At 42.0% G+C, this 26886-nt stretch overlaps 1 protein-coding gene across 2 annotated transcripts; it reads right to left on the minus strand.

The window, feature by feature from the left end:
• Positions 1 to 1777: 1777 nt before the first annotated feature.
• nadkb (NAD kinase b) lies at positions 1778 to 13764 on the minus strand. Of its 2 annotated transcripts, XM_080726858.1 has the most exons (11): positions 13358 to 13764; positions 13156 to 13239; positions 12184 to 12313; positions 11569 to 11677; positions 11021 to 11106; positions 10196 to 10298; positions 9440 to 9624; positions 5072 to 5171; positions 4002 to 4159; positions 3658 to 3740; positions 1778 to 3321 (listed from the first exon to the last, which is right to left on the minus strand). In XM_080726858.1, the coding sequence occupies exons 1-11, from the start codon at positions 13642 to 13644 to the stop codon at positions 3162 to 3164; spliced, it is 1485 nt and encodes a 494-aa protein (XP_080582984.1). In that variant the 5' UTR covers positions 13645 to 13764; the 3' UTR covers positions 1778 to 3161. The 2 variants fall into 2 exon arrangements, with proteins under 2 accessions (XP_080582984.1, XP_080582985.1); XM_080726859.1 differs by lacking the exons at positions 13156 to 13239; positions 13358 to 13764 and adding an exon at positions 12805 to 12911.
• Between the last annotated feature and the right edge of the window lie 13122 nt (positions 13765 to 26886).

Genomic DNA, 26886 nt, shown 5'->3' on the forward strand with positions numbered 1-26886 from the left:
AAAAAGCACAAACTTTGGCAGGCTACTAGAGCTACAAACTTTCACAGAGAAACACCGTTCACACTTTATCATGTTCAGCTTACTGTGGAAATGTTTGCCTGAAAATGTATATTTGAAATGTTTCATGGTTTTAGAGATATAGTCTTTACAAAATTCTGAAAATTAACATGGGGCTCAATGGCAGATTTGTGCGCCTCAAAAAAACACGTTCACCTAGAAACTCCATTCATACTTTTTTTAATTCACCTAACTGCCGACACATGCTTGGAATGTTTTATTTTGAAATGTTTTGTAGTTTTGGAGATATTTAACTTTTAAAATTTGAATCTGAAAACTTTGGCACCTGGCTGTTCCTACATACTTTAACCGAGCAACTTGATTCGCAATTCAAAAATTCCACCTTACTGTGGACATGCATGCTTGAGATTTTTACTTTGAAATAATTTGTAGTTTTTGAAATATTTAACTTTAAGCGCCCAATGCATTGTCAATGACAATGGCCTTTTAAGAGAAAAATAAAGCCATCGATGTCAATTGCTCAGAAGCAGAGGTGCTGGGATTTCGAACCTACGACCTTCTGGTGATGAGTCAAGAGCTTTTCCAACAGAGTTGCCATGACTCAGAAGATGAAATACCCAATGCATTTATAAAGACATGTTGAGTCACCCATGTATATGTTTCCATAGAAAATAATTGAATTACTATAAAATGTAATCATCATCATCAATCAATCAATTATTGAAAGACTGGGGTTTGAACATGGGACCTTTGAGCTGAAGAACTACTCATTAGACCACTATACCACCTCTCAGGCTCTCTTACACTCAGGCTCTCAGGCTCTGTTAAACGTGGAGCCAGGCCTGGCTCCACGCAAATTCTGTCCCCTCAGTTTATGTTTTATGTTTAGTTTATATTTCTTCCCCCACAATTTTGCAACCCATTTTTCACCTATAGCGCCAATTCCCTAAGCTGTTATCCTGGGCGCTACTCTCCCTCTGCCAACCTAGGGAGAGCCCTGAACTGAACTCATGCTTCCTTCAATGCATGAGGAGTGATCACGCTGCTTCTTATCACCTGACATGTGGGAGTTTCCCCGGTAGGACGTAGCACATGGAAGGAACATGTTATTCCAACCAGTTCCTTTACCCTCATCAGGCGCCCCGGCTGACCAGGGGGTGGCATTTTTTTAGGGTACCTACCTAGGCGACACAGGGACAACATGCCAACTCCACACAGAAAGGCCCTTTCGCCGTTATCGCCAACCCCACCTAGGCACCCCTAGGGTATGGGCAACACTTTATTTTTATCTGAAGCTTGCTCCACTAATTTCCCACTGTACAATCACTAGAAGCATTAATCTAATTGACAGTGTGTGATCCCGCACCAACCAAATGCATTGAAGGTTTACGTGTGTTTGCTGCTATGAATTTTATCATGTAGAGAAGGTTGTCCGATTGAATATCAAAAGTGGAGATATTTGACAAATAAATCTTCCTTTGAGGCTTTGAACTCCATTATACTTTTCTGAACTTTTAAAGGAGTATATTTCTAAAACTATTAAACATTTCAGAGATTCATTTATTAGTAATGTATAATGTAGTTTTCTCTACAGTCTATTAACACAGGGCTTTACAAGTTACTTTTTACTTTGTCAAAGCTAGACCCCTGGTGGTCAACTATGAAAAAGCACCATCTACTCCTCCCTCTCCTATACAGGACAGGACCGACTTGAAAGGGTTGTATATTGCAGACTCATTGGCACATTCTCTACTGGTGATTTGAATTTGATTGACTTTATTTCAAGGCCCGAATCATCCGAACAAGGTACAGTAACAGTACATGGCAAACCATATGACAGTAGTAATAAAATAACAATGACAAAGGAGAAGACCCATGCACAAGTTACTCTCCATCCATATTCCATGTCTTAGATATGCAATGCAATTGAATTCAATCTCTGAAAATGTCAATTTGTAACTGCACTTAATGAAATAAATAAATCTATTTGCATTAGACTTTCATGAATAAAATATATAAATATAACATAAATACCACATTAAATAAATCTGTTCTGATATCCTTGGACTATTATGTACAAAGGTACACTCTGTTAAGGTTACACTAGAAACAGTCCTTCAGAATTATTATTTTTCATTTAATTGCTGTAATCCTATCCTCAATACTACAATGCGTGTACACGCGCCAGCTACACGTTTACAAGAGTCTAAATAAACAAATACTAAACGTCAGGAATAACTATTGCCTATATTCAAGAAATGTTTTTGAATGTTCCTCTTTCCTCGTAATGAATGATCATTTTGATCATGTCAAAGTAGAAGTCTTAACATTTCTCAACTAGTAACACATGTGCTTTATCGCCATCAACCTAAACAATAAATACTCTGGGTTGGACAAAATGTGAAACGCCTGGAATGCAATGCGTGTGTATATAGTATGAGCCAGTGGTGTGTTCTAGATTTTTTTGGATGGCATCTATCATTATTCCCTCCCTCCCACACTCACGGCACACGCAAGGTCACCGAATGAAGTTTGAATACTATGAAGTGAAGCAGGTTTATTGTTAAATGTGTGAATTCCTTAGCAGCTGCCATTATCACCTCAAGAAAGACAATAGCCACACATCTTCACCTCAGGTTAAGCTATTGAAGTCCACATTCTTGCTGCCCAGACCCTCCTCCTCCTCTTGTGTATCAAATGCGTATCAGATACGCTTTCTCCGAAATTTGTGTAGGTCAAGCTACGTATATTGCGTATCACGGTAGAACACACCACTGGTATGAGCTAGCCTCAGACAGTATCATATAATCATCTTATTGCAAATAATACTGTTGTGGATATAGAAGTGCCTTTTTCAGTACATAACCTATAAAGGTCACCCTGTAACAGCCGATGTGTCTGACAACATTCTGTTGATCTGTCCATCTTTTGAGATTGTGTTTGCTTCTGGGGGTCCTTGGAACTGAATATTTTTGAGATGCGGGGTCCACAGCCAAATGCATGTCGTTTTTGGGGTCCTTGACATGAAAAGGTTTGAGTGATGACATAGAAACATACGTTTTTCAGGAAACGGTTAGGATTTAGAATACATTTGTAGAATCCTTGGATATGTAAGTGCAATGCGTGCATGTGATCAGTGATGTTCAGTTCTCTGTGTCCGAGGAGTCCGAGAGGTCCGTCAGGCGGGCCTGTCTTTTGCGGACGTTCCAGTGCAGACACTGGGCCAGGCTCTCGAACCAGTCGTACACCAGGTCATGACAACAGATGGACGGCACCGGGTAGCAGGAGGTGGTGATCATTATGCTGCCGTGAACACAAAGAAACAAAGTCAACCCATAAGTTGGGCCTCAGGGGGGGAAACGGTTAAAGAACGTGGTACTGTGCAGAAACTTTTTTTTTCTTCTGTGTTATACTGTATGTCCGGTAATTGTTTATGAAAATGTCCCAAAAATAAACACTTGTAAACGTATGAGCCCATCGCATGAGCGAAGGAGAATATTATAAGTGGGAAAAGGAAGTGATTCAGGTGACAGAGAAACTGTATGTACTATGTACTATGTACTATATACGTTTCCAAATGACACACATCAACACAGAGAGAGAGAGAGAGAGATTTTTGTTGTTGAATAAAACATCTACCAGTCTCCATGTTGGATCTCCTGTCTCTTCCTGCCATCAAACGACACCCAGGCAGTGTTTCTGGCATCAGGGGACAGAGTGATCTGTCAGGAGAAACAGCAGGGTATAAAGGAGCCATAGAGGTTATTACACATATTTCACCAAGTAACATTTGAGGATGACCTATCACCTAATGGAGTATAAGTGATATTCAATTTATTGCAATATTTTAACTTTTTTGCATTGTGTGTCACAAATTGATATTAAAAGGCATTCATTTAAAAATGACCAAACCTGCCTATCCACCAGATAGGTTGGAAATGGGTGAAGCGTCCTTTAATAAAGTTGATTTCATCAAGTCTCACCATGAGTTCGACCCCAGCAGGGACCACTATGGGTCTGAAGGAGAGGGAGTGGGGGCATATGGGGGTGACCATGATGGCTGGTACGTTGGGGTGGATCATGGAGGCGCCCGCTGCAGCCGCATACGCTGTGCTACCTGTAGGTGTGGACACGATCACACCTGGGGAGGAGAGAGGAATGTAATTATTAAGTAGAAAATCAACCCACAGTACAGTTTAACAGCTACATGTAGTCGGACTAATCCATTCCATGGATTTAAAAAATAAATACATTTTATATTAACAGAATAAGTAATTTAAAGAAATATGAGAATGTGAGGAAAATAACCTAGATTGTCTATTTCTGTCAGCCACCTTTGTATGACAAAGTAGAAAATAGAGCTTAAAGGAAAACCTTTTTTTACAAGGGTTCATGTTTTAGACAGTACTTAGAGCAAAGAAAAGATCAGTGTTCCAAAAAATCATTTACTACTTTTGTTTTCACGATTTTACCGACTTTGGTGGGGGCATGCTTACAAGTGGCTAACTACAGTATGTCTTTTTAGACACAATAAGCTAGCGATTTCTTTATTACTACAGTTACACTGTAAGTCACATCTGCCAATGAAAGATCGCGGTGCATCTTGGGAATTTGAGTCTACTTCACAAAGTAACGGCAGCCCCCTGCAACATATTCTCTTTGCCATCTAAAACATGTTGTCCTTTAATTAAGTGGTTAATCAAACTAATCAATTTAGTAGATTATTACGAATCAATTAAAAATGTTCCAGGAAAAAAGCACTTCATGATTATTATTAGATTAATTGAAAACATTATCGCTTATCAATACTATCAATAGTTGCAGCACTACTTACAGTACATCACCACTTCCTTTGTGACCTAATCTTTGTCAATGCTGTTGACATCATTCCCTATCGCGTCTTTTCTATTGTGTTTGCTAGCTCTGTGCCATTAGCGTTTTTATGGTTATGACTTGAGTCTCTTTGCTGGCTCTGTCTGTACATTGTTCCCAGATGTCTCTGTCTGCCTACAGCAGGCATGCACTTCTCAAAATAGATTTCATTGGCCCTCACCGTCTCCCTGCACCGAAGTAATGAGACGTCCGTCCAGGTACAGGTCAACGTTGGACAAGTAGGACGAAGGGCCTCGGTCCACCACCACTTCATTCAACACCTGTACACACACACACACACACACACACACACACACACACACACACACACACACACACACACACACACACACACACACACACACACACACACACACACACACACACACACACACACACACACACACACACACACACAGACACACAGTTTTTCAAAGTGGGGGCATTGAACATTGCAACAAATGAATAATAATTACATTTCTTTTTGACTTTTAGGCATGTTAAACAAAAACTGCACTAGACAAAAAGTGAAATCAAAAATATGTTTCTCACACTTTTAAAGCATATCTGTAGTGATAATATGGCCATTCCTAACAGTAGATAGCAAAAAAGTGAAAAGAATCCTGTGTTTGAGTATTATAACAAGACAATTACGCGTGAAAAGAATCCTGTGTTTGAGTATTATAACAAGACAATTACGCGTGTATCAAAACATCGTCAGGGTTAAGATAAGACCTGCCCGCGTAAGCTTGTGATTGAATGAACCAGAGGTAGGGAGCACTCCGCTGTGTTCACTTGGACCGCGGCGCGCGGAGGTGCCGAAAGTCGGAGAGACTAAGATTTACTATTCTGGCCCCCTGGTTTACAACTTCTAGCGGCGCTGAGTCGGCTCATGCGACCTTCGCAATGATCGACACAGCGACACGCTCGGCAACGCTCGCTCGGCGGTGTCTCACGTGGATCAAGGTCGCCTGAGACGGCGCGCCTCTGTCATTTCCACCAAAGACAAGCGCTCCTTTATCTTAACCCAGACTGTGTTTTGATACAAGTGACAATTACAGCCCTAAGTCCAGCCCCTAAACAAAAACGTAATGACGAACGTTAAGTCTACTTAATAATTCATGAGGTCAGAATGACTGACAGGTGCCTGTGTCAATCAACTTCAACTACTACAACTTCAGCTACTCCCCGCGAGCCACTGGTTCGTGTGGCTTCCCCCTATCCCCGCCTCCCCGTTCCTCTCCACACAGACGAGCCAGTGTGTTGCGCTGGCTTGCCTCCGGTTCAGCCGCGGCCGACATCTCATCTCCTATGAACACAAATTTGTTTCCGCAGCCGCTGCCTTGTCAGTCTATAGGAGTGACGCTGTGACACTGAGCATCGTTCGACAGCCCACCTGTCTTTGCATATTAATGTCTTCAATGAGTTATGGTGTACTTTTTGACCGTCAAATCACATTCCCTCCAGCGCTATGTCCCGCCTTCCTGGACCGTTTCACTTGGAACTGCGTCACCATAAGGAAGTGGAGCAAGTGGAGAACTTCCGTTGCAGTCCATATTTAATAATGTTATACTTGAAGTGGACGATCTACAAGCTCACTGTGAGCTTGTAGATTTGCCGCACGGCACTCGGTGCCGTGCTGAGAGCTTGTAGATCTGCTATTTTTCAATAGTTAAAGCATTAATGGGGGGCCCACAGTGAATCCTTGTACCCAGGGCCCAGAATTTGGTGCGACGACACCCCTGCAGCAGAGTGGAACTGAAAACATTCATGCTTCACTCAGAACAGCAACACAGATGAACAGGAGGTGCAAAAGAGAGAGAGAACTCTCCACCCGCCTTACTAAATCATTACAGGAGCTTATTTGTGTTTCCACGTCACCAATTGTTGAAATAAAAAACAACAATAAATTAAATGCACCCGGTAACTCTGAGCAGGAAACGAGGTGGTCTGCCGTCTGCTCTCCAGTGTATGTGCACGCCTGTTTACATAGCGTAAACATTGGGTTCCTGTCATTAAACAGTGTCATATCAGGTCAAGCCAAGGCCATGAGCACATGACAAATATATGGATCACTGTATTTGATCTAAGAAATACACCTTCAGCAATAAGAAATAAAATAAAAACCATATTGAGAATGATTCAAGTCTACACAGCCGGTGTGTGTGTGTGTGTGTGTGTGTGTGTGTGTGTGTGTGTGTGTGTGTGTGTGTGATGATCACAGTGCTGTGGCATGTTATTTTGGAGGAGTTCGTCTTAAAAGCGTCAGAGCTCATTAGTGCGCCCTGGCTGGCGTCAACAGCAGTGACACCCCAGTCTCCATGGCGACAGGGTCAACAGAACCCCCGCAACATCATCCAGCGGCCTTATTATGACTGTTGCCGCAGCAACGGGGATGACGCTGCCCTTGCTCCTGTGCAAATTTTGGCCCTCTGTCACGCACACACACACACACACACACACACATAAGATGGACAGGTTGGAAAGAAGAGGAAATGTTTGCATGAATGGTCAGAGGAAAGGCACTAAGAGCCTGATGATTACATTAACATTACAGCTTTCCCGCACAGCACTCCTTAACACGATGTTTGCTTTTCGTGTTCAGAACCACAAAAAAGCACAGAAATATCTAACCTTTGCAAAGCAGTATGAATGAATACGTCAGTTAGTTTCTATCAATAAATTGTAAGAATCTCTGTGGGTCAGTGACCCTGTCCTTCACATGTCTCGAGAACCTTCCAACAACTCGCCTTTCACATCTGGCGTTATGTTTTGCTGACGCCCCAAGGGAGTGCAGCGTGTGTCCTGTGTGAAGTCGGTCGGATCAGCGGTTCTCCAGAACTGGCATGTGCCACAATCACATGCAAAGACAATGCAAAGAAATGACTGGTGTCGCCTACGGATGATGCTTGTTACACAACGTGAATGATGGGCGTTTCCAACAAATGATGGGTAGTTGGGTACTGCACTAAATACTCTACTGAGGTCATTGTACATAATTACTGGAGGAGTGGGGATCAAAATAAAACATACACATCGAGATTAGACCTTGGCCGATATATCAGCCATCATTTGATTTCTTTGACAACATCGGTATCCGCAGTTATGCAGCCAGTGTGTCCCAATTATTAACCACGTTCAAACTTTATCAGTATATTTTGTAGGCCTGGCCGTCGATAGTCTACTAAACGATCGAGGGAGTCTGATTCGACTGCCAATCCCTTAGTCGATTTTTGTTTGGTTATAAAGACACCAGCAGTTTGACTCAGCCATACTCAATTCAATTCTCAAGCGATTGTTATAATTCAAAGTTCTCTATAATCTCTGACGTGTCTATTTTTATTTGGATTATCAATCATGATTTTATTGTCTCTCTATCGAGCGAAAATCAAGTGTCTGGATTAAAATTCATATTCCTTCATTAAACCAATGCATTAAAATAAAGGTTTTTAAAGTGTATTTCCTAGCCTAGAAGTGAAACGTGTATGGGTTCAGCGCCTCAGTGCGGCTCATGTGTAACACTGCGTGGTGGCACTTGAATTAAAAAACTGGTGGTTGTCATTATATTCCCTATAATCAGTAACATGTGGGTGATTTTTATTAATTTATTCAAATGCAATCAAAGACAACAGCTTATAATGCAAGCATTGGGGTTGGCGGTTCCTCAGTGCTGAGGCCTAAGTCGACTACCAGTCGACTATAGGCAACATTCGGCCAATCAGATTCGACTATATAAATTCTTAGTCAGTGACAGGCCTAAAAAACACCACAGAGTGTTACTGCTCGATGAGACGGAGAGCTTACGGGTTACGGGTTCATTTGGTTCCATTTGTACACTGTCAAGAGTTAAAGGACAACTTTGTTTTTTTATAACAAGGGTTCATATTTTAGATTGTAATTAGAGAAAAGAAAAAGTGAGTGTTAAAATGTTTTCATTTGCTTCGTTCTAATGTTTTATTGCGTTTACCATGCTAAAATGTGGGGCATGCATACGCATTGGGGCATGCGTACAAGTGGCTAAATATGTCTTTTTAGACACAATTAAGTCAGCAGTTTCTTTATTGCTATTTACAATAACACTTCTAGCCCCCATAAGTCACATCCAACCATGAAAGGTTGCGTTGTATCTTGGGAATGGACTTATTCTGTGTAAAATGACATATTTAGCCACTTGTACGCATGCCCCCAACCACTGAAATAAGAATCTCTAAAACAATAGAAAGAAGGAAATGAAATGATTTTAACACTGATCTTTTATATTCTTTAATTACAATCTAAAATATGAACCCTTGTTGTAAAAAACTAAAGTTGTCCTTTAAGGGGAGACCTTGAAATGTGAAAGTTTGAGGGGAGTTAGGGGGGTCTAAAAGTCTGTAACTCTGACAGTGTACAAATGGAACCAAATGAACCCTAACGGGTCCATTTGGTTCCATTTGTACACTGTCAAGAGTTAAGGGGAGACCTTGAAATGTGAAAGTTTGAGAAACACTGGTCTAGGACTCAAAATCATTGGGGCTCTGATCAGGATCCACCTGGACGTGACTCCCACCTGCATCTGTAAGGTGACCCTGCCAGCCTCACTGTTCATGTGGCCCTCAGGCAGCAGCACGCCGTTGTGCTCCTGTTGCTCCTGCCGCTGGCTCTCCTGACTGCACTCCTGCTGACCAGTCCTCTGGAGCATGTCTTTCACCACCTTGACCTTTAGACGGCTACGCAACGTGATGGCTGCATTGCCTAAGAAAATGCACACATGCACACACAGGCGAGCATGAGCACACAGATCATGGTCACAAACAAAGTCACTAGCAGCTAATCGAACTAATCTGATTCGATAGATTATTAAACACATAACATGCTGCTTCTCTATTATTTGATTAATCAAAAAAAGTAATCGATAGAATAATAAGATGATATGATATAGTACTTTATTGTCAGTTCACACTGAAATTTGTCTTACGACACAGCAGTCATGTATTCAAAACATATATACAAACATTTGTAACACATCAAGGCATACGTGACACGCTGAGTCGCGGTGCAGCCCCTGTACCAGCGCACCAACGCACCAAGATAATCAAAAGTTGCAGCTTGACAAAGTATGCATATTTGCACCTTTCTGTTTCATCTTGGGGGAGATATGCCATAGCTCCCTCAATTATCTAACTCAATTAGCTAGCTCAATTAGGCAACATTGGCTAAACTCGTGGCAACACGATAACACATGGTATACACAGTGACTCCGTTTATCCAGGGTTCCTTTTTGCAAGATGTGCAAATGGAGGTGACGCCTGTAGAAAAGAAATACCTTCGAATACTTTAGCCACTTCGATCTTGTATGAATCAAACTTGAAGGGTGTCAGGAAACCCAAAGACCCGAGGTGGAATGCCATGACAGGTGGAACACTGCCCTGGAAGACAATCACAATATTTAGACAAAGATGAATTTACATCGTCTAAACTGCGTTTTGTATCCCGTTAATGTTCAATTAATAGAATTTGTAATTTTTTAATGCTAGATTTCGCTATTATGTCCCTGAACTTCAAATGAAAACTGCTAGCGTAGCCGCTTACAAGGCATCGGATATGACTAGTCTGGGATCACTTCACTTTTCGGGCTTGTAACCGGTCTGGAGCGGAAACCACAACACGTCATGTTGTAGTACTCAAAGGACTACAATTTGTCCGGAACTATCCACCAGAAACAGTTTTAACCCAAAATAATTCCTGTGCGCTCAAGGACATACTTTTAGGGCCTACCTAATAAACTCCTAGCATGGTTAATAAACCAGACTGCACAACACCACCCCGTTGACACGCAGTGAGGAATTAGTATGAGCAACGCCAGGCTAATAAACTCCTTGATGCGGAGTAGTTTTGCTTTTGAAAAATTTGTTTTGGTATATGCATCTTTTAGTCCAACTCGTAGCAACTGGCAAGACTACTCTAGGCTACTCTAGCATTTTAATAGGGATTGGGGAAAACAAACGGAGGGAACCAAATCAAAGCGACGCCGCTTCTTCTAGTGGTTTCCGCAACAGCCTGTTGTGAACGAACACCAGGCTTTCCCCCAGAAAGCCTGGTAGGCGAGGTTAGGATAGGACAGGAATGGACATTTGTAAACAAAGCTAACCTGGAAGAGAGAGGAGGCGTAAAGCAGAGTTCCATCCCCTCCCAGACAGATGATGAGGTCTATGCAGTCTGAGATGTCATCGTAGCCTGGGGTTGAATAAAAACAAGAATCAACAACAAACACAACTGCAAAGACACTACTTTATATTCATAGCTGTTCTTGTATTTTTATATTGTGGAAAAAGTGTAATAAACCATTTGTTTTGCTGAAGTTAGCAACTGTGGCAAATTAACTGTGGCGAATAAGTCCTATTCGCTCACAGAATAGGGATGCTAACCATCATAATCTTTTATTGTATTTAGTAATTTTTTGAGTGAACTACTCCTTTCAAGACTAAAAACGTGAATAAAGATTCACATTGAAGATATTACACTATGTACTTTTTCTGTAAAGCACTTGGTGGCATGCTGCAATACAAATAAAGTGTATTATTATTATTATTATTATTATTATGTGAGGGACGAGTTCAGACTAGCCTCTCTAACACACAGAGAGTAACTTCTTCAATTATGTTAAGTGAAAAATAGGCAGACACACGATTGCCTTACCCTCTCTAAAAGTGCAGAGTTGATTGCGAATGGAACCAAAGGACTCATCTTTTGAAAGTGATGCATCGTCTGCCACCCTCCTTTCTACATACACCATCATTTGCTTCTCCTAGGGGTGAAAACCCAAAACAAAATAAAAGTCACAGAAACCATTAATGTGCCATCTGAGTGCACATGGTGGCTATCTAAGTAATTTCACAACAGACTACAAATTATTTTCCATGACATACAGTATCACATGAATACATTCAAATTCATATGGTCCAGTGTTTCATAGCTGATATCAATTGCACCTCAACAAATTCATAATTCATATGAGTCAACAATCTGATAGCTGTATAAGCCAGAGCCCAAAAGCTGCCTTAGGTCAGTTGGTAACTGCTAATGAAGAAGACAATCCTATCCACCTGTTTCCACAAGACTTTAATGTAGCATTATCTGCGGGACACTTCCGGTTAACAACAGACATACAAGCTCACGTCGCGTCACAGATGCAATCGTTGTGAGCTTGTAGATCACACTCGGCTGCGACGCCGGAAATGCCGCTCGCCCTCTGCGCAATGCACGATGGGATGTTAATGTACACATTATTACATTTTGAACTGAGTCACTAACCTCCACTAGAAATCTGCAGAGCTCTTTGAAGGGTTCCACCAGGCTCTCATCTCTGACCTTTCTAATGACCAACACATTGGCTGGTGGCTTGTTCCAGGTGAGTCTCTGGCTGGCTGGGTCTTGGATGTGCCTGGGAAACAGAGAGACATGCACACAGACATACCGTACATACAGAGAGATTTTATTTGTCACATACTCATTCCTCATACGAGTATTTGCAGTGAAAAGTTGATAAAAGACAAAACACAGATAAGGTAGACACATCAACAGAGACAGAGACACACGCATTATGGCTCACTAATAGTAACAACAATAAACTGTACCTACCCAATAGGTACTACAGTGAACACTGAATGGCTAATGTTTGACAGATGTTTTCACAGTTTTCCCCCACATACCTCACTGCTTATAAGGTTGCAAATTCAGTCAAATGTTACCATTTGTACAAAGAATGCTAAGACAACTATGAGGAATCATAATTCTCCATAATTCTAAACTGGTTAAACAGTCACGTCTTAACGATTTGAAACATGCATACAAGGTTGGAATAAATGCGGTACAAAATCAAAATTTTCTTGGATCTGATCCCAATCCCAACGTCTCTGTCTCACTCTCTTTTACCGCTTGTCTCTCTCTCCCTTTGCCGTGTTATGGATAGCAGGCATTTTGTAGATATCTTCAGCTGCGTGTGTTAAAATCCCGTCCAAGGCTACCTTGATGTACCATGATACAAAATGACAGTCTGAGCCTGTGTCGCCTCATGCAACCCCACTCCATACCAGTTACTGACCAATCACAGATCCTCCCTAACGCAACTAGTAATCTTATCTTATCTCACCGGGTCAACGTTGCATAAGCCACTGTGTCAATGTGCCACTAAAACGATACCGAATGCAGACAAAATGTAATGTGCTCCCCTCTGGACTTTGCGGACCCTCTCAATTATGGTGCATTCCCCATCCACATGCTTACATGACTGAAGTTGGGTTAGGAAGAATACAGGCTTTAGGTCCAAAGTGAGTGGCGGGATATGGTCCATGTAGAAAGTGGGCTCTCCTGTGAGGGGATGAAAAGACAAAAGGCAGACAAGTCAACATACAGTATAGTCACTCAAGTCACCTCTTCATGGCGGACATGAGACCGGCTGCGCTACCTGCTCCCACTCAACACCAACCTTTTAGGAGAGCTCTCTGCCCTGTCGGTGGCCGAGCCAGAAGGTTCTGAGTGCTCGCGTTGACCTGGCAACCTTGGTGTCTCCGTCTCCCGGAGCAGCTGCTCGTGATCATCCCCCCGCTGCTGTGATCGTTTTCCGTCCCGCCGTCTCCTTGGTGACTTGGATGATCGCTGATCCCGGTGCTTGGCTGCCTCTGACACCTGCCCTGCGTGGCTGGAGGGCCGCGGCATGCCGCTCTCCTGTGCGGCCGGAGAGTATGACCCCCCACTGTGATCTGACTCATCCATTCTACAGGCAAAGTAAAGGTGACAATGGATTTGAACAACAAAGTATCAATTTTAGAGCTGGGCGATAAAATTCCACATCTGTACTTCAATGCTTTGTTTATTTGTTATTTTTGTCTGTTGGCTCACACTACCCTCCTAATAAGTGAGCTGGCAGTGTTTTTTCAATAACGTTTTTTATATTTTTTATTGTATTAAATCTTTTCCATTTTCCCAAAGAATTATTAAAAACAAAAAAAGAAAAGAAAAGAAAAACATGGCCAGCTCACTTATTAGAAGGGTAGTATGAGCCACCAGAAAAAAATAATGGGTGTTTTTTGATGAATCTATCATGGTTAAAATGGAGTTTGAAGTTACAATGGGTGTGTATGGGGAGTGGTCCTGGAGTCTGAGGGCCTGGTAACATTTACATCAAAAATCTAACAAGCAAACTGAAATCTGTCAAGGGTGTTCATAAAAGCCTGATTAGATGATGAAATGACAAGTCTTTTTAAAGTATGAAATATCCCTTAGTCCTAATCAAATATAATGTATAATTTAAATGAAACTATTAAAAGGTCTTTAGATAAATGCTCGCTGCCTATCATTATAATATATAGATACACAAAAACAAACTTTTTTTTTTTTATTACAATCAGCAAGGTCTTCCCTGCCATTACAACCAGGAGTTGTTAGTTAAAGACAAGATGCAGTAATTCCCCACATTTTTATATGGCACCACCTTTTTAACTTTTATTGAGACTATGGCGATGAGAGTCCACTCTCCAAAACCCAGATGATTCCCAGAGACTGGAACTTAATTAAATGTTCGACAAACTTAGCTCTATTCTGAGAGGAAAGGAAACATACAGGTTCTAACAGTCAAAACATTAACTGTTCTGGAAGGAATAAAGCTGGGAATTTTATACCAAGCTAATATCAACCAGGGGCGTCAATTGGGTATGGCAGAGGTATGCAGCTGCCATACCCTGGGTCCAAGGGGGAAAATAAAAGTTACTTTTCTATCCACAAGTTTCCGCGGGAGTTTACTGGAGACTATCGGGACCAAAACAAGTACCTGTCAAAATACTTTATAAACATTAAGGATGTCCATAATTACAACACCAGAGGCAGCGCCACAGATCACTTTCAACCCAGAGTCAAAACCAACAAAGGGTCAAACTCTTTTTTCTGCTATACCACCAAAATGTGGAAAGCCTTACCGAAGGCCATAAAGGAGTGTGGATCACTAGCATCCTTTAAAATTGCCCTGAAAAACCACTTACAGGCAGCAGCCGTTCGCAACTGGTAAAAAAAACTAACCTAGCCCAACCCTACCCTCCCCTGCCCCTTCTTTGTATATACTTACTTACTTACTGTTTAGACTCTTTTTTTTGTTCTCTCATTTTTCTTTTCTTTATATATCTACTGCATAGTACTGTGTTCTATTCGTCTGTCATTCAATGTTATATGAGATACTTAAATGGTTTCCTGTGGAAATAAGCTTAGTCTTTTCATGGATCTCCTTTTAGTAGACCTTGTACCAGTGAACTGTACCGTCATGAAACTGTACCTTTTCCTATGCAAACTTCTAATAAAGTCTTCAATCAATCAATCAATCAAACTTCCGGGTTTAACAGCAGACATACAAGCTCACGTCGCGTCGCCGATGCAACCCGTTGTGAGCTTGTAAATCGGTGCCGGAAGCTCGGTACAGACGTCTGCGCAATGCACTATGGGGCGTTGGAAACTCGTGGATATAAATCCATGAATGTCTCTTTGTCTATCTGTACTGTTGTTAAATTACAGTAAAATGTAACTACAAATGCAAAATATAACAAAATGGTCACTTTAACAAGGTATTATAATTATATTCTCCACAATTGTATTCTCCCCATCTTGACAAAATGTTATATTCCCAGGTTCCGCAGGTCAGCTGCACAGGTGCAATTCATTATTGTTAATTGTGGCACGTTTTATTTACTAACATGCCAATAAGTTTAGCTGCACTTGAACCGTTCCAGGTTTTTGATTGAAGAATTTATTAGAAGTTTGCAATAGAAAAAAGTACAGTTTCATGACAGTACAAATCACTGGTACAAGGTCAACTAAAAGGAGATCCTAGAAAGCCGAGGCTTATTTCCACAGGAACCACACTTTAAGTATCTCATATAAAGGCTGTCATATCCAGCCCAAGAATCCGTAGAAACGGGGTAAAAAATAAAATGTACATCTTAAATAAATGTATCATGCCTGTTGCTAAGGTATGGCAACATGACTGGTGTCTTCGTGCGCGTGCAAACTGACGCCACTGATATCAACATTGACCAAGTTAGCTAACCTTGACCGTTAACCGATGCTCTCGGATATAATATTTGATAACTGGACATACTGGCCAGCAATAAATATTCGTAATATTTATTTCTGTCCAGTATCATGCAGTAGGTATGTACTGTATGTCCAAAAATGGCTCTGTCGACATTAAAAGGAAAGCAATTCAACCATACATAGCCTATAATCGTCCCCTTTACTTTCAGCACGTGTTTATTGTATTCATAAATCTGAATCCCAGACAAAAAGACAAGACATAAACATGGGGTTATGAAATGTAGAAATTCATAGAAAACGGGGGCTGTCGATTGAATCGTTCATCGTGTACAGTAGCTACCGTTATCTAATCTAAAACAAGCCTTACGTTCTCACAAAGCAGGAATCACATTCAACATAGAGCAGGACAAACACAACAGCAGAGTGCGGACTGTGTCTGTCTGTACGATATTCAAAACATATAACACAACATTGTACGAGAAATAAACCATTGTTGTCAAAGTCACTGCGCAGCTCAAGCACACAGCTGTCAACTTACCAGACCGGAAACGGGGGAATTATGTTTCCGGGGAAGAACAACAGTTCATGGCCATCAATAAAAGGCCGCTTTGCGCAGGAGTGCATACCATACTGTAGCTCTGGTCCATAGCGTTAGTGGAGGAGAACTCCACTAACGCTATGGACCAGAGCTAACCATACTGGTGCATAACTCTATGGTGCATACAGGGAGGGAGATATCACATATCAGATGGCTGCGCGGGACGTTCGAATTCCCGTCACCGGGACACCGGGTCCGGGAGCCGTGGGAAATCGAGTGCGATGAGGAAGATGAGAGGGAAAGGAAGATGTGGGAATTAAAATGGTAGGCTAACAAAAACTGTAAAAGTTTCCTTACATCTCCAGACTTAAAATACACGAAATAATTAATGCACGCTGGAGAGAAACCCTATGGATGTGATCAGTGAGAGAAACACTTACCAAGAATGTCTGAACCTAAAGAACACCAGAGAAGTCACGCTGAAGAGAAACCCTATAGATGTGATTAGTCCTATGGATGTGATTAGTCCTCCTAAGGATGTGATCAGTGTGGACAACACTTTTCTCAAATGCCCCGAAATGACTTATTTTCTATTGATTACTCACGCCATGGAGACTTGAGTTCAATATTAATATTCTTTTATATTTGTCACATTCCTAAAACAATAATTTGATTACAATAAATTGGGTCCCCAACTCCCCATCCGGAATCAATGGGGGTAAATTTACTATAATAATGTTTTTGTCTTAGGAATGTGACAAAAACAAAAGAATATTATTGAACTCTAATCAATAGAAGATAAGTCATTTTGGGAGTGTAATCTTTAACAGCTATTTTGTAATTATTTGTTATTTTCTAAGTTTGTTAATTATCCTGCTCAAAGTGAGGTGCCGGAAGTTGCCTTGTTATAATTCCGGACAGGTTTGCCATATATGGTGTGCCGGTTAATGGCTCAGAAAAACAGCAGTATCTTAAAGGAGCATAACAGTCTTTTTGATATGTGGGTCATTTCATTTGTCACTCTTATTTATGTAACTTATTTTTTAAATGATTTATCTTCATCCGTTATTGAGACATATCATCCTTTAATGATAATGTGATGCTTCTCAAAACAGATCTATTTATACCAGGAACATAATGATACCTTTCAATGGGAAGCCCTTTGGGGTTGTTAAAAGGGCATTAAGGAGGTTCTGAAATCGCTTCTCTTAAAGGGGAGAACCACCTATTTTCAACATAACTATGTCTTAGAGCAGATGAGTGGAAATAAAAGTCCCCCACCCCTCCTTCTGTGTTGCCTTGAACACTGGTTCTCAACCTTTTCAGGCCGCGGCCCCCAAAATAATCTGGGGACCCCCCCACCAAGACAAGCACTAAAGAGTTGAGGCATTACATTTGTATGACACGGTTCTATTGTGAAAATGGCAGATCTACATGCTATTTTCCCAATTTCTGCCACTAATATTTGACAATTTGGCCAATGTTTCATTTGTCTTTTTAGAGGTATTAAAAAGTCCTTAAATTGTCACTTAAAAAATGTGCAGAGACCCTCTATAGTCTATACACTTAAACGTTATGTTGGTTTGTTTACTGTTGATTGAGAAAACAATGGTTCACATCATCTGGGGACCCCCCCAAATTATTTGGGGACCCCCCTGGGGGTCCCGACCCACAGGTTGAGAACCACTGGCCTAGAACATTTGATCAGTGAAAATGGGTGGTTCTCCCCTTTAATAATCAAATACTTTTATTGTTGCGACATGTTTTTGCAGTTTATTTTCTGTCCATATATTTTATTTATTTATTCATCTGTATGACATGTCTATTAATGTTTTATTTGTAATATAGATATATCCACACTGGTGTGATGTTCTCCTCGGAATGTACAAATATGCCTCTTCTCAAGCCATGGAGGGCTTTTAGGCATTCTCCTTCACATTTTTACTGCATTTTTGTGTATCATTTTAAATTCTCTTTATATGAAGATAAAACAAAAACATACCGGTAACTCTTTGAAACTTTTTTTCCCCACCTCAAATAAATGCATCCACCGGTTTGAATGAAATATTTGCAAGGCATTTTTTTTAAACACATTTTTGGACACTGCTCCTACAGATTTCGCCCTAAAATCACGCAAATCGGTACACAGTAGTCTATGTCTACACTCATCTCATCAACATGGATCTGTCCCATATCATCAGGCCGATTTTTTCAAACACATTTTTGGCTCCTACACATTTTGCCCTAAAATCACGTAAAAGGGAGTGAGACAGAGACGTTGGGATTGGGATCAGATCAGGTTTATTGGTCTCGCAACCAGTAATAAGGACCTTAAGATTGGCAAAAAATATAACCGCCATGTAAACAGTAGTTTGCAACAGTTCAGGTCAATTACAGGTACAAAGGTGGTTGGCAGAATTCACAACAGTATAGGAATAAATGAAATGTCCTTTTTAATGCTAACATTTTTCGTCTGAAACCCCAAAAACTAGCAAAAAAGAAATGTACAATATATATTTATATAGTAAAACCAGGTAGGGTAAAACAAACTCTGCTCAGCGACAGTCAATGAAGAAACAACTTCAAAAATAAAACCGTAAGTCTCAAATGAAAACAATTATAAGAAAAATAAGTGGGGTTAAAAAACGGAGTAGCCTACATACGGGATAATCTATACAGAAAACAGCCCGTCTATGAGCTCACAATGCGTTGCAGTGTGACGCCTCGCTGTGAGCTTATTAGATTGTCTATTTTCGGTGCAGAGGCGGCAGAGGCAGCAGGGTTTAGAATGGAATTTATGGTTTTGAAAAGTACCTGGGGTCTATTTGAATGTGTGTTTATTAAATCAGCGTATAATTTAGACTTTGCTGCTTTTACTGATGATTGGTAGGTCTTCAGACAGTTATGGAGAATTTGATAAGAGACCTGCAATTTATCATGTTTCCATTTCCTTTCTGCCCGCCTGCAGGCCTGTCTTAGGGAGCGAGTGGTCTCATTTAACCATGGCATACCAGCCATATGAGGCTTGCGTCTGCTACGTTTTAACGGGGCGACAGTGTTCAGTGTGTTGGAGCTGATCGAATTAAAAAATGAAACTAAATTCTCTGTGTTGGTAGAGGCCATAATAATGTCAGAGATGGGAGATGAGTAGGAACGCATGAGTGTTTCAGAAAAGTGTGTGGCTGTTGTTGGGTTAATAGAGCGGGTGAGGTGGTGAGACTGAGTGGAGGTAGGAGGGGAACGTGGCAACATGGCTTCAAAAACAACCATTCGGTGGTCAGAGACACCAAGCTTAAACGTTTCAGTGTTGGAAATATTTAGACCAGATGAGAGCACTATGTATGGCCCTTGTCATGCGTTGGGCCAGAAACGGATTGTAAGAGGTTAAAAGAGTCCACGATGTGAAAAAAGTCCTTGACCATTGGTTTTTCTGTGCAGCAAACGTGAATATTCAAGTCTCCTAAAATCAGCAGTCTTTCTGAGGGAGATGCCATAGATGAAAGTAACTCAGAGAATTCTTCAATAAAATTGCCATTTGGTTTTGGAGGTCTATAAACCAAGGCACACAGAATAGGGCTCGTGAGATTAATTTTAAAAAGCTGCACTTCAAAAGTTAAAAATACAGAGATCACCAAGAGGAGAAAGGTCACCAATATTTAGCCATGTTTCTGTGATAAGAAATCTAATTGGCGAGATATCAAATTGCTATTCAGAATAAAGGTCTTCTGAGTAACAGCCTGAGCATTTATTAAGGCAAATTTTACTGGTAGGGCCTCCGGTAGTAACTGTGGAGCCGGGTCCAATAAGGTAGAGTTTTCTGAGTCATAATGAATTTGTTTATTACTGGGGAGACGATTTGAATCTATATACCTGAAGTTATTGGTTGGTCTGTGTGAAATCCTAACTGTAATAGAGCTATTGATATTACTAGTGAAATTATGGAGAATGACAGGATGTCCACCCGACCGCAAGGGGGCAGTAGGGGGGCATTGAATCCTTGTTTGCGGGTGACCGGAAGTGGTCATGTCGGAGGTTTGGACAGCCGGGTCAGGTGGGGGTGAGAGTCATTGTTGTTGCTGCGAATATTCTCTGTGCGCTGCCACGGAGCGACGGAGATTGTTCATTAAAGATATACATCCCAGTCTGATTGGGTGTAATCCATCTGGACTAAAACAGGAGGGGCGATCCCAAAACAAGAAAAAATGTGGGATATAATGGAAACCTGCAGAAAGGCAAACGGATTGTAACCAGTAGTGGAGCGACATTACGCGGCTGATACTGATATCGCCTCGATTGATCGTGGGAAGCGGACCGGATGTGTGAACAATTAAACCACAGTTGCGGAGGAGCGTGAAAATCTTGTTGAAATTGGATCTGCATTCTACTGAGCGATGGTCATTTGTACCAATGTGAAGAATGATGTTGGTGATAGTGGACGGGAGCGCGGCCAGAAAGTCAGGGAGTTTGATGAGGATGTCCGAGGTGGTTGCGCCAGGGAGGCAGTGGGTTATTGCGTTTGCGTATTGGACATGTTTTATTACAGAATCCCCGATGATGGTCACAGTGGGGGTAAACAGAGGGGGAGGAGTGGGCCCAGGGAGATTCAACGAGGGGGGGGCCTGTTTGTGGAGTACTGTCCAGCGTCTGGGGTGGTGGGCCAGCGGCGGAGAGTGGCGGATTTGTAGCATCTTGGACATGGAAGGGGATGGCGGGCAGCAGCCTCCCAGACTGTCTATGGACAGCTGACCGCAACAGCTGGCCACGAACAGAGGTGGAAGGGACCCGTCTCCCAGGTGGCTGCGGAGCAGCCCCCGGTCCCGAGGGCGGCGGGGAGGTGTCGTGGACGGGGGCAAGTAATGGAGGAAAATCCAGGATTGAGAACCTATTGCATGTGCTGATGTTGGGGGCTTGCTGGGGGGGCGATCGGGTTGTAGCGTGACCGACCTTCGTCCACGGGACCGGCGTGGAGCAGACTGGGAGCGCGAGGCTCGGTTCCTTGTCCTGGCGCATCGGGATGGTCTTGTCCAACTCGGTACTGGCTGAGATGGTAACCGCGCTGGGTCGGAGCCCGAGGCCAGCACCGGGCTGGTGCACGACGCAGGAACGGTGTCGTCCAGCTGAGGCTCCGGACCGAGGAACGAAGCGATGTCATCCTGGCAGATGAGCAGGGAGTCCAGCATGGTCTCAGCATCACGGATCTGGTAGAGCCTGGATATCCTCTCTTCCAGCTCGGACAACTTCAGGCCCGCCGCGGTGATTATGTATAGTGGGCAATTGGTCCAGGTTCGGGACTTACCAGCCAGGCCCAGAAAGCTGGATTGGTTGGTTGGATGGGTATGTCGGGTGGATGGTTTCTTCTCTGTCGGTGGTGGTGGTAGAGGGTACCGTAGCCTAGCCAGGCTAGCTGTCAAACCCGACTAGTTGTCGCTAACCGGCTTGACAACTAGTTGGGGGGAAATGTGAAGTAGCCTAATTTGTACCTCCATTGCCTTGAAATTTGGAACGCGCTACCTTTCAGGGATTTTGTATGGGTATGTCGGGTGGATGGTTTCTTCTCTGTCAGTGGTGGTGGTAGAGGGTAGCGTAGCCTAGCCAGGCTAGCTGTCAAACCCGACTAGTTGTCAAGCCAGCTAACCGGCTTGACAACTAGTCGAGGGGAAATGTGAAGTAGCCTAATTTGTACCTCCATTGCCTTGAAATTTGGAACGCGCTACTTTTCAAGGATTTTGTATATTGAAAAAAGAAAGAAAGAAAGAAATTGTAAAATCCTCAGTCCATCAGGTGATGGTGATGTGGGCGAAGATCGTGGCTTGATTGATGGCCGTTCGGACTCCGACAGGAGATTGATGTATCGATATCCTGAATTGAACAGTTCAGGAGAAAAAAAGGGAAGTTAGATTATAATGAGCTTTGAAAACACATGAGCTAGCATGTAACATCTTCAGCACTTAGACAAAGGAAGCCGTCTCATCCGAAATGCATCCACACTATGGCGGGTTAGGCAACTTTGATGATGGAGAGGGCCACTTTATTTTCAAACTCACTCCAGAGGGCCATAATACATATACAGTCAAAAAAAGCAAAAATAGACACTCTACAAGCTCAAAACGCGTCGCAACGATGCTTTATGAGCTCTGCTATTTTTTTATTCGAATCCTACATTATTTTCAACTATTTTTTTATTGGAATCCTGAAAAGTACTATTATTTAATTTCAAATGCATTTATATGTTCTTATGTTAACTTTATGAACTTAAATACAAATACATTGGATAACTAGAAGCAGTGCTCTTCCGAGCACAGGTCTCCACCAGGTCAGGTATGTTATTGTGGCCTCCTGGTGGCGCAAAATGTGAGAAGGGTGCCATGTCTTCTTTGGCCTTTGCAAATCCAAAAAGTAATTTGTCAAAGGTCGACCTGCTGGTGGCACTATAACAGGCCAATGTGAATGGCATTTGTTCCATGATCTAGTGGGAATGTGCGTGCAGAATTTCTCTGTAATCACAAGCTGTGTTCATGATTTAAGTAATTTTGTTCAAAATGGACCAATCCTGCAAACTTTGGAAGCCAATGTTAGCCAATTATGATGAAATATGAAAAATCGGACAGATCCGTCTTGATCACATGATGACTATAGAGATACTGAGTACACATTTTTGGATAAAATCTCAAGGAATAATAGGAAAATAATGTGTTTTACATAAGTCGGCCTCCTGTTGGCGCTATAAAAGGCAGATATGAAAAATGCAGGGCAAAGGTTTTTCCTTAGCCTCTAGAGACTGTTTTCCATATGCATGGCCCCACTCCACTCCACCCCACCCCACACACTTGTGTCGGGTTTTCCACTACAAGGAACTGGGTATAGAAGTGGTACAAAACTGGGTATTAAAAAGTATCCACTCTAGAGTGGTTCCGGGGCGGGGCTAAGTGAGGCCAAAGCAGTGACGTATAACGCTGCTCGCTACTGATTGGTCGGAGAATCTGTCTCACGGCTGCGTGAGCTGTGTCTTTCAACACAACTTGAGACAGATTTTAGTTTGCGAGTCCCGGCTGCAAATCAAATATAAAAGCAAAGCCTGTTTGTTTTATATATCTGTTTATAAAGAGGTCGATTAGGCAGAATTAATTCAAAATAAAAAATAATTCAGCTACCCAGGACTGCAATGTTTGGCTTTATCATTCTCAGTCTTGCTTACCGTGTCCAATGGAGGTGAAGGGCAGGGTGAACTGTCCAAGGAACTTATTATTGCCTCCAAAATTGAAGTCCTCCACAACAAAACGGATGAAGGCCAACTCGGGACGTGAATGATAAATGATAGGTCTACATATGTAGGCTCTTTAAACAGCTCACCTACAGGTAGGGGGCAGTCAGAGACAGACAATTACATTTGGCCCAACAGTACCTTTCTGAAATTGTTACCAGCCGAGTATTGGTATACAAACTACACATAATACTTTTCAGATCAATAGACTATGCTTATAGTAATACAATAGATACAGTACGTACTGTATGTTGTTATATAGAATTTCATTGTATTGTTTTCCGTTCTTTGAAGCAATGTCGAACTTTGACAGAACTATGGGATGATCTTCAAATAAATTACATACCAGGGCTAATTGTTTCCATTCAAAGAGAGTGTCATCTGATTTATTTCTCACAGTTCACAAAGCAGATTTGCAACATATTAGACGATGGACAATATTTGGACCATCATATCCAGGTAGCTATAACCCATAGTTCTGCCAAAGATTAACATCACTTAAAAAAAAGTATTTCCTGCCTTTCGTTCACATTGCCTAAGTTAATGATCAACATTGTATTTCTTATTACTTTGCTTTGTTCACATGTTTTGTACTGTGAGGATGATCAAATAAATTTTAACTTAAATTTGACGATTCTCTCACCCCTTTGAATGTGATGGGTCACACAAGGCCACTGGCCTTGATACAATTCCAGCTAGATTTCTCAGAGATTCAGCCGCCACCATTGCTCCAATCATTACCCACATAATTAACCTTTCCATCGAACAGGGTCATGTCCCCCAGGACTTCAAACTAGCAAAAGTAACCCCCCTGCATAAAAAAGGTAGCAAACTAGACCCTGGAAACTACCGCCCCGTTTCCATTCTTAGCTCCATATCCAAAGTCATGGAGAAAATAGTCTACGAACAGATTGCAAGATATCTCGATGAGAATAATCTGATTTACGAGTTCCAATCTGGATTCAGAAAATCTCATTCCACTGACACATGCCTTCTCTATTTGACTGACCAAATCAAACGCGAAGCGGATGACGGCAAATATAGCGGCATGGTCATGATGGACCTCCAGAAGGCATTTGACACCGTAAATCATTCTATTCTGATTGAGAAACTAAAAGCCATCGGTCTTGACAGCGCAGCAGTGAGTTGGATGCAATCTTACCTGGTGGGGAGGGAACAGGTGGTGGAGATTAACGGTACCCTGTCCCCCCCCCCCCCCCCCAGTAAGCTGTGGTGTTCCTCAAGGTAGCATACTGGGACCTCTGTTGTTCCTAATATACGTGAACGACATGGCATCTGCTTGTGACTGCAACCTGTTCCTGTTCGCGGATGACTCGGCTCTCCTAGTCTCGGGCAAGGACCACTTGCAGGTTGAAAAGACACTTAACTCTGTACTAAGTAAGATTTGCACATGGCTTAACGACAACAAATTATCAATTCACCTGGGAAAACTGAGTCCATCCTCTTTGGATCAAATCATAACCTCAAAAAAGTCGATAACTTCACAATCAAAGTGGGTGACAAGGTCATAACACGAAAAAACGAAATCTCTTACATAGGATGTATCCTTGAAGCTAATCTTTCCAGCGAAAAGATGACTTCTAAAGTAATAAATAAAATCAACCAACGAACTCGTTTCCTACAGAGGATCGCCCCAATGGTCAATTTCAACACACTGAAGACCATAGCTGGTGCAATAATCCAGCCCCTCTTTGACTACGGAGTCCACGTATGGTATCGTGACGCCCCACAAGCCCTAAAAACTAAACTCCAAACAGCCCAAAATAAACTAATTAGGGTCCTGCTTAACCTTCCCTATCAGACTCACCTCACCGCTACTCACCATTTAAGAGTGGGGTGGCTCAGAGTAGATGACAGAGTACAGCAACTTGCAATGGGCCTGGTGTACAAGATACACTACATCACTATGATACCCAAGTACCTGTCAAAATACTTTATAAACATTAAGGATGTCCATAATTACAACACCAGAGGCAGCGCCACAGATCACTTTCAACCCAGAGTCAAAACCAACAAAGGGTCAAACTCTTTTTTCTGCTATACCACCAAAATGTGGAAAGCCTTACCGAAGGCCATAAAGGAGTGTGGATCACTAGCATCCTTTAAAATTGCCCTGAAAAACCACTTACAGGCAGCAGCCGTTCGCAACTGGTAAAAAAACCTAACCTAGCCCAACCCTCCCCTCCCCTGCCCCTTCTTTGTATATACTTACTGTTTGTTTAGACTTACTGTTTTCCTTTTTTTTGTTCTCTCATTTTATTTTTATTTACATATCTATCTACTGCATAGTACTGTGTTCTATTCGTCTGTCATTCAATGTTATATGAGATACTTTAATGGTTTCCTGTGGAAATAAGCTTAGTCTTTTCATGGATCTCCTTTTAGTAGACCTTGTACCAGTGAACTGTACCGTCATGAAACTGTACCTTTTCCTATGCAAACTTCTAATAAAGTCTTCAATCAATCAATCAATCAATCAATCAATCAATGGGTCTCTTTTGTGTCCCTGTCCTGGGGTGGGTTAGGGTCGTTCACCTGACAACTGATCACCTGAGGAGCACACAAGCACCGATGCCCACACGCAGGCACAATTTAGAGATCCAAATCCACAGACATAAACATGTGAAATCTCATGAATAGAATGCAGAGGGCCCTATAATGAAACACTTCTTATGAGTGAATGTGTCATAGCGGCACCCATCATGTTCGTAATTGACATTATGAAATGCGCGCTGAATGTAATCAGCACGTTGAACGTTAGTTTTAGTGTCGCTCGCATATATATATTTTTTAATTATATTTTTATCCCACGGTTTTTGCAACCCATTTTTCTCACCCAATGCCAACTGTAAATTAAGGGGCGGCCTGGGACGCATTGCGGTGACAATGACATGCTATTATGAACCTTGACTTAAAAGAGCATTAGAGCATACCGTTTAGACATGGTCAGAGCTGCTTTCTATGCGCTAAAACACTTGTTATTTGCCCACATGACAGGGTGCACCACCTCGCGCCGCTGCCTCACACAACAGCAGATATATTCGGCCACATCTCGGTCAATGGACGATTCACAACTCCGCCCCTCCAAACGCTGTCTCCGCCTCGACCTCCGACTAGT

Source organism: Nannobrachium achirus (genome assembly GCF_963921795.1).
Source record: "Nannobrachium achirus genome assembly, chromosome: 5".
Classification (NCBI taxonomy): Eukaryota; Metazoa; Chordata; class Actinopteri; order Myctophiformes; family Myctophidae; genus Nannobrachium; species Nannobrachium achirus.

Bases quoted from the DNA above. Each gene is read 5' to 3' on its own strand.
- nadkb (XM_080726858.1), bottom strand. From the start codon at position 13,644: ATGGATGAGTCAGATCACAGTGGGGGGTCATACTCTCCGGCCGCACAG. The intron at 9,625-10,195 runs GTATTTCTTTTC...GCATTTTCTTAG, and splicing joins AGTGGCTAAAGTATTCGAAG to GCAATGCAGCCATCACGTTG. The intron at 3,741-4,001 runs GTGAGACTTGAT...TTCTCCTGACAG, and splicing joins CTGCTGGGGTCGAACTCATG to ATCACTCTGTCCCCTGATGC.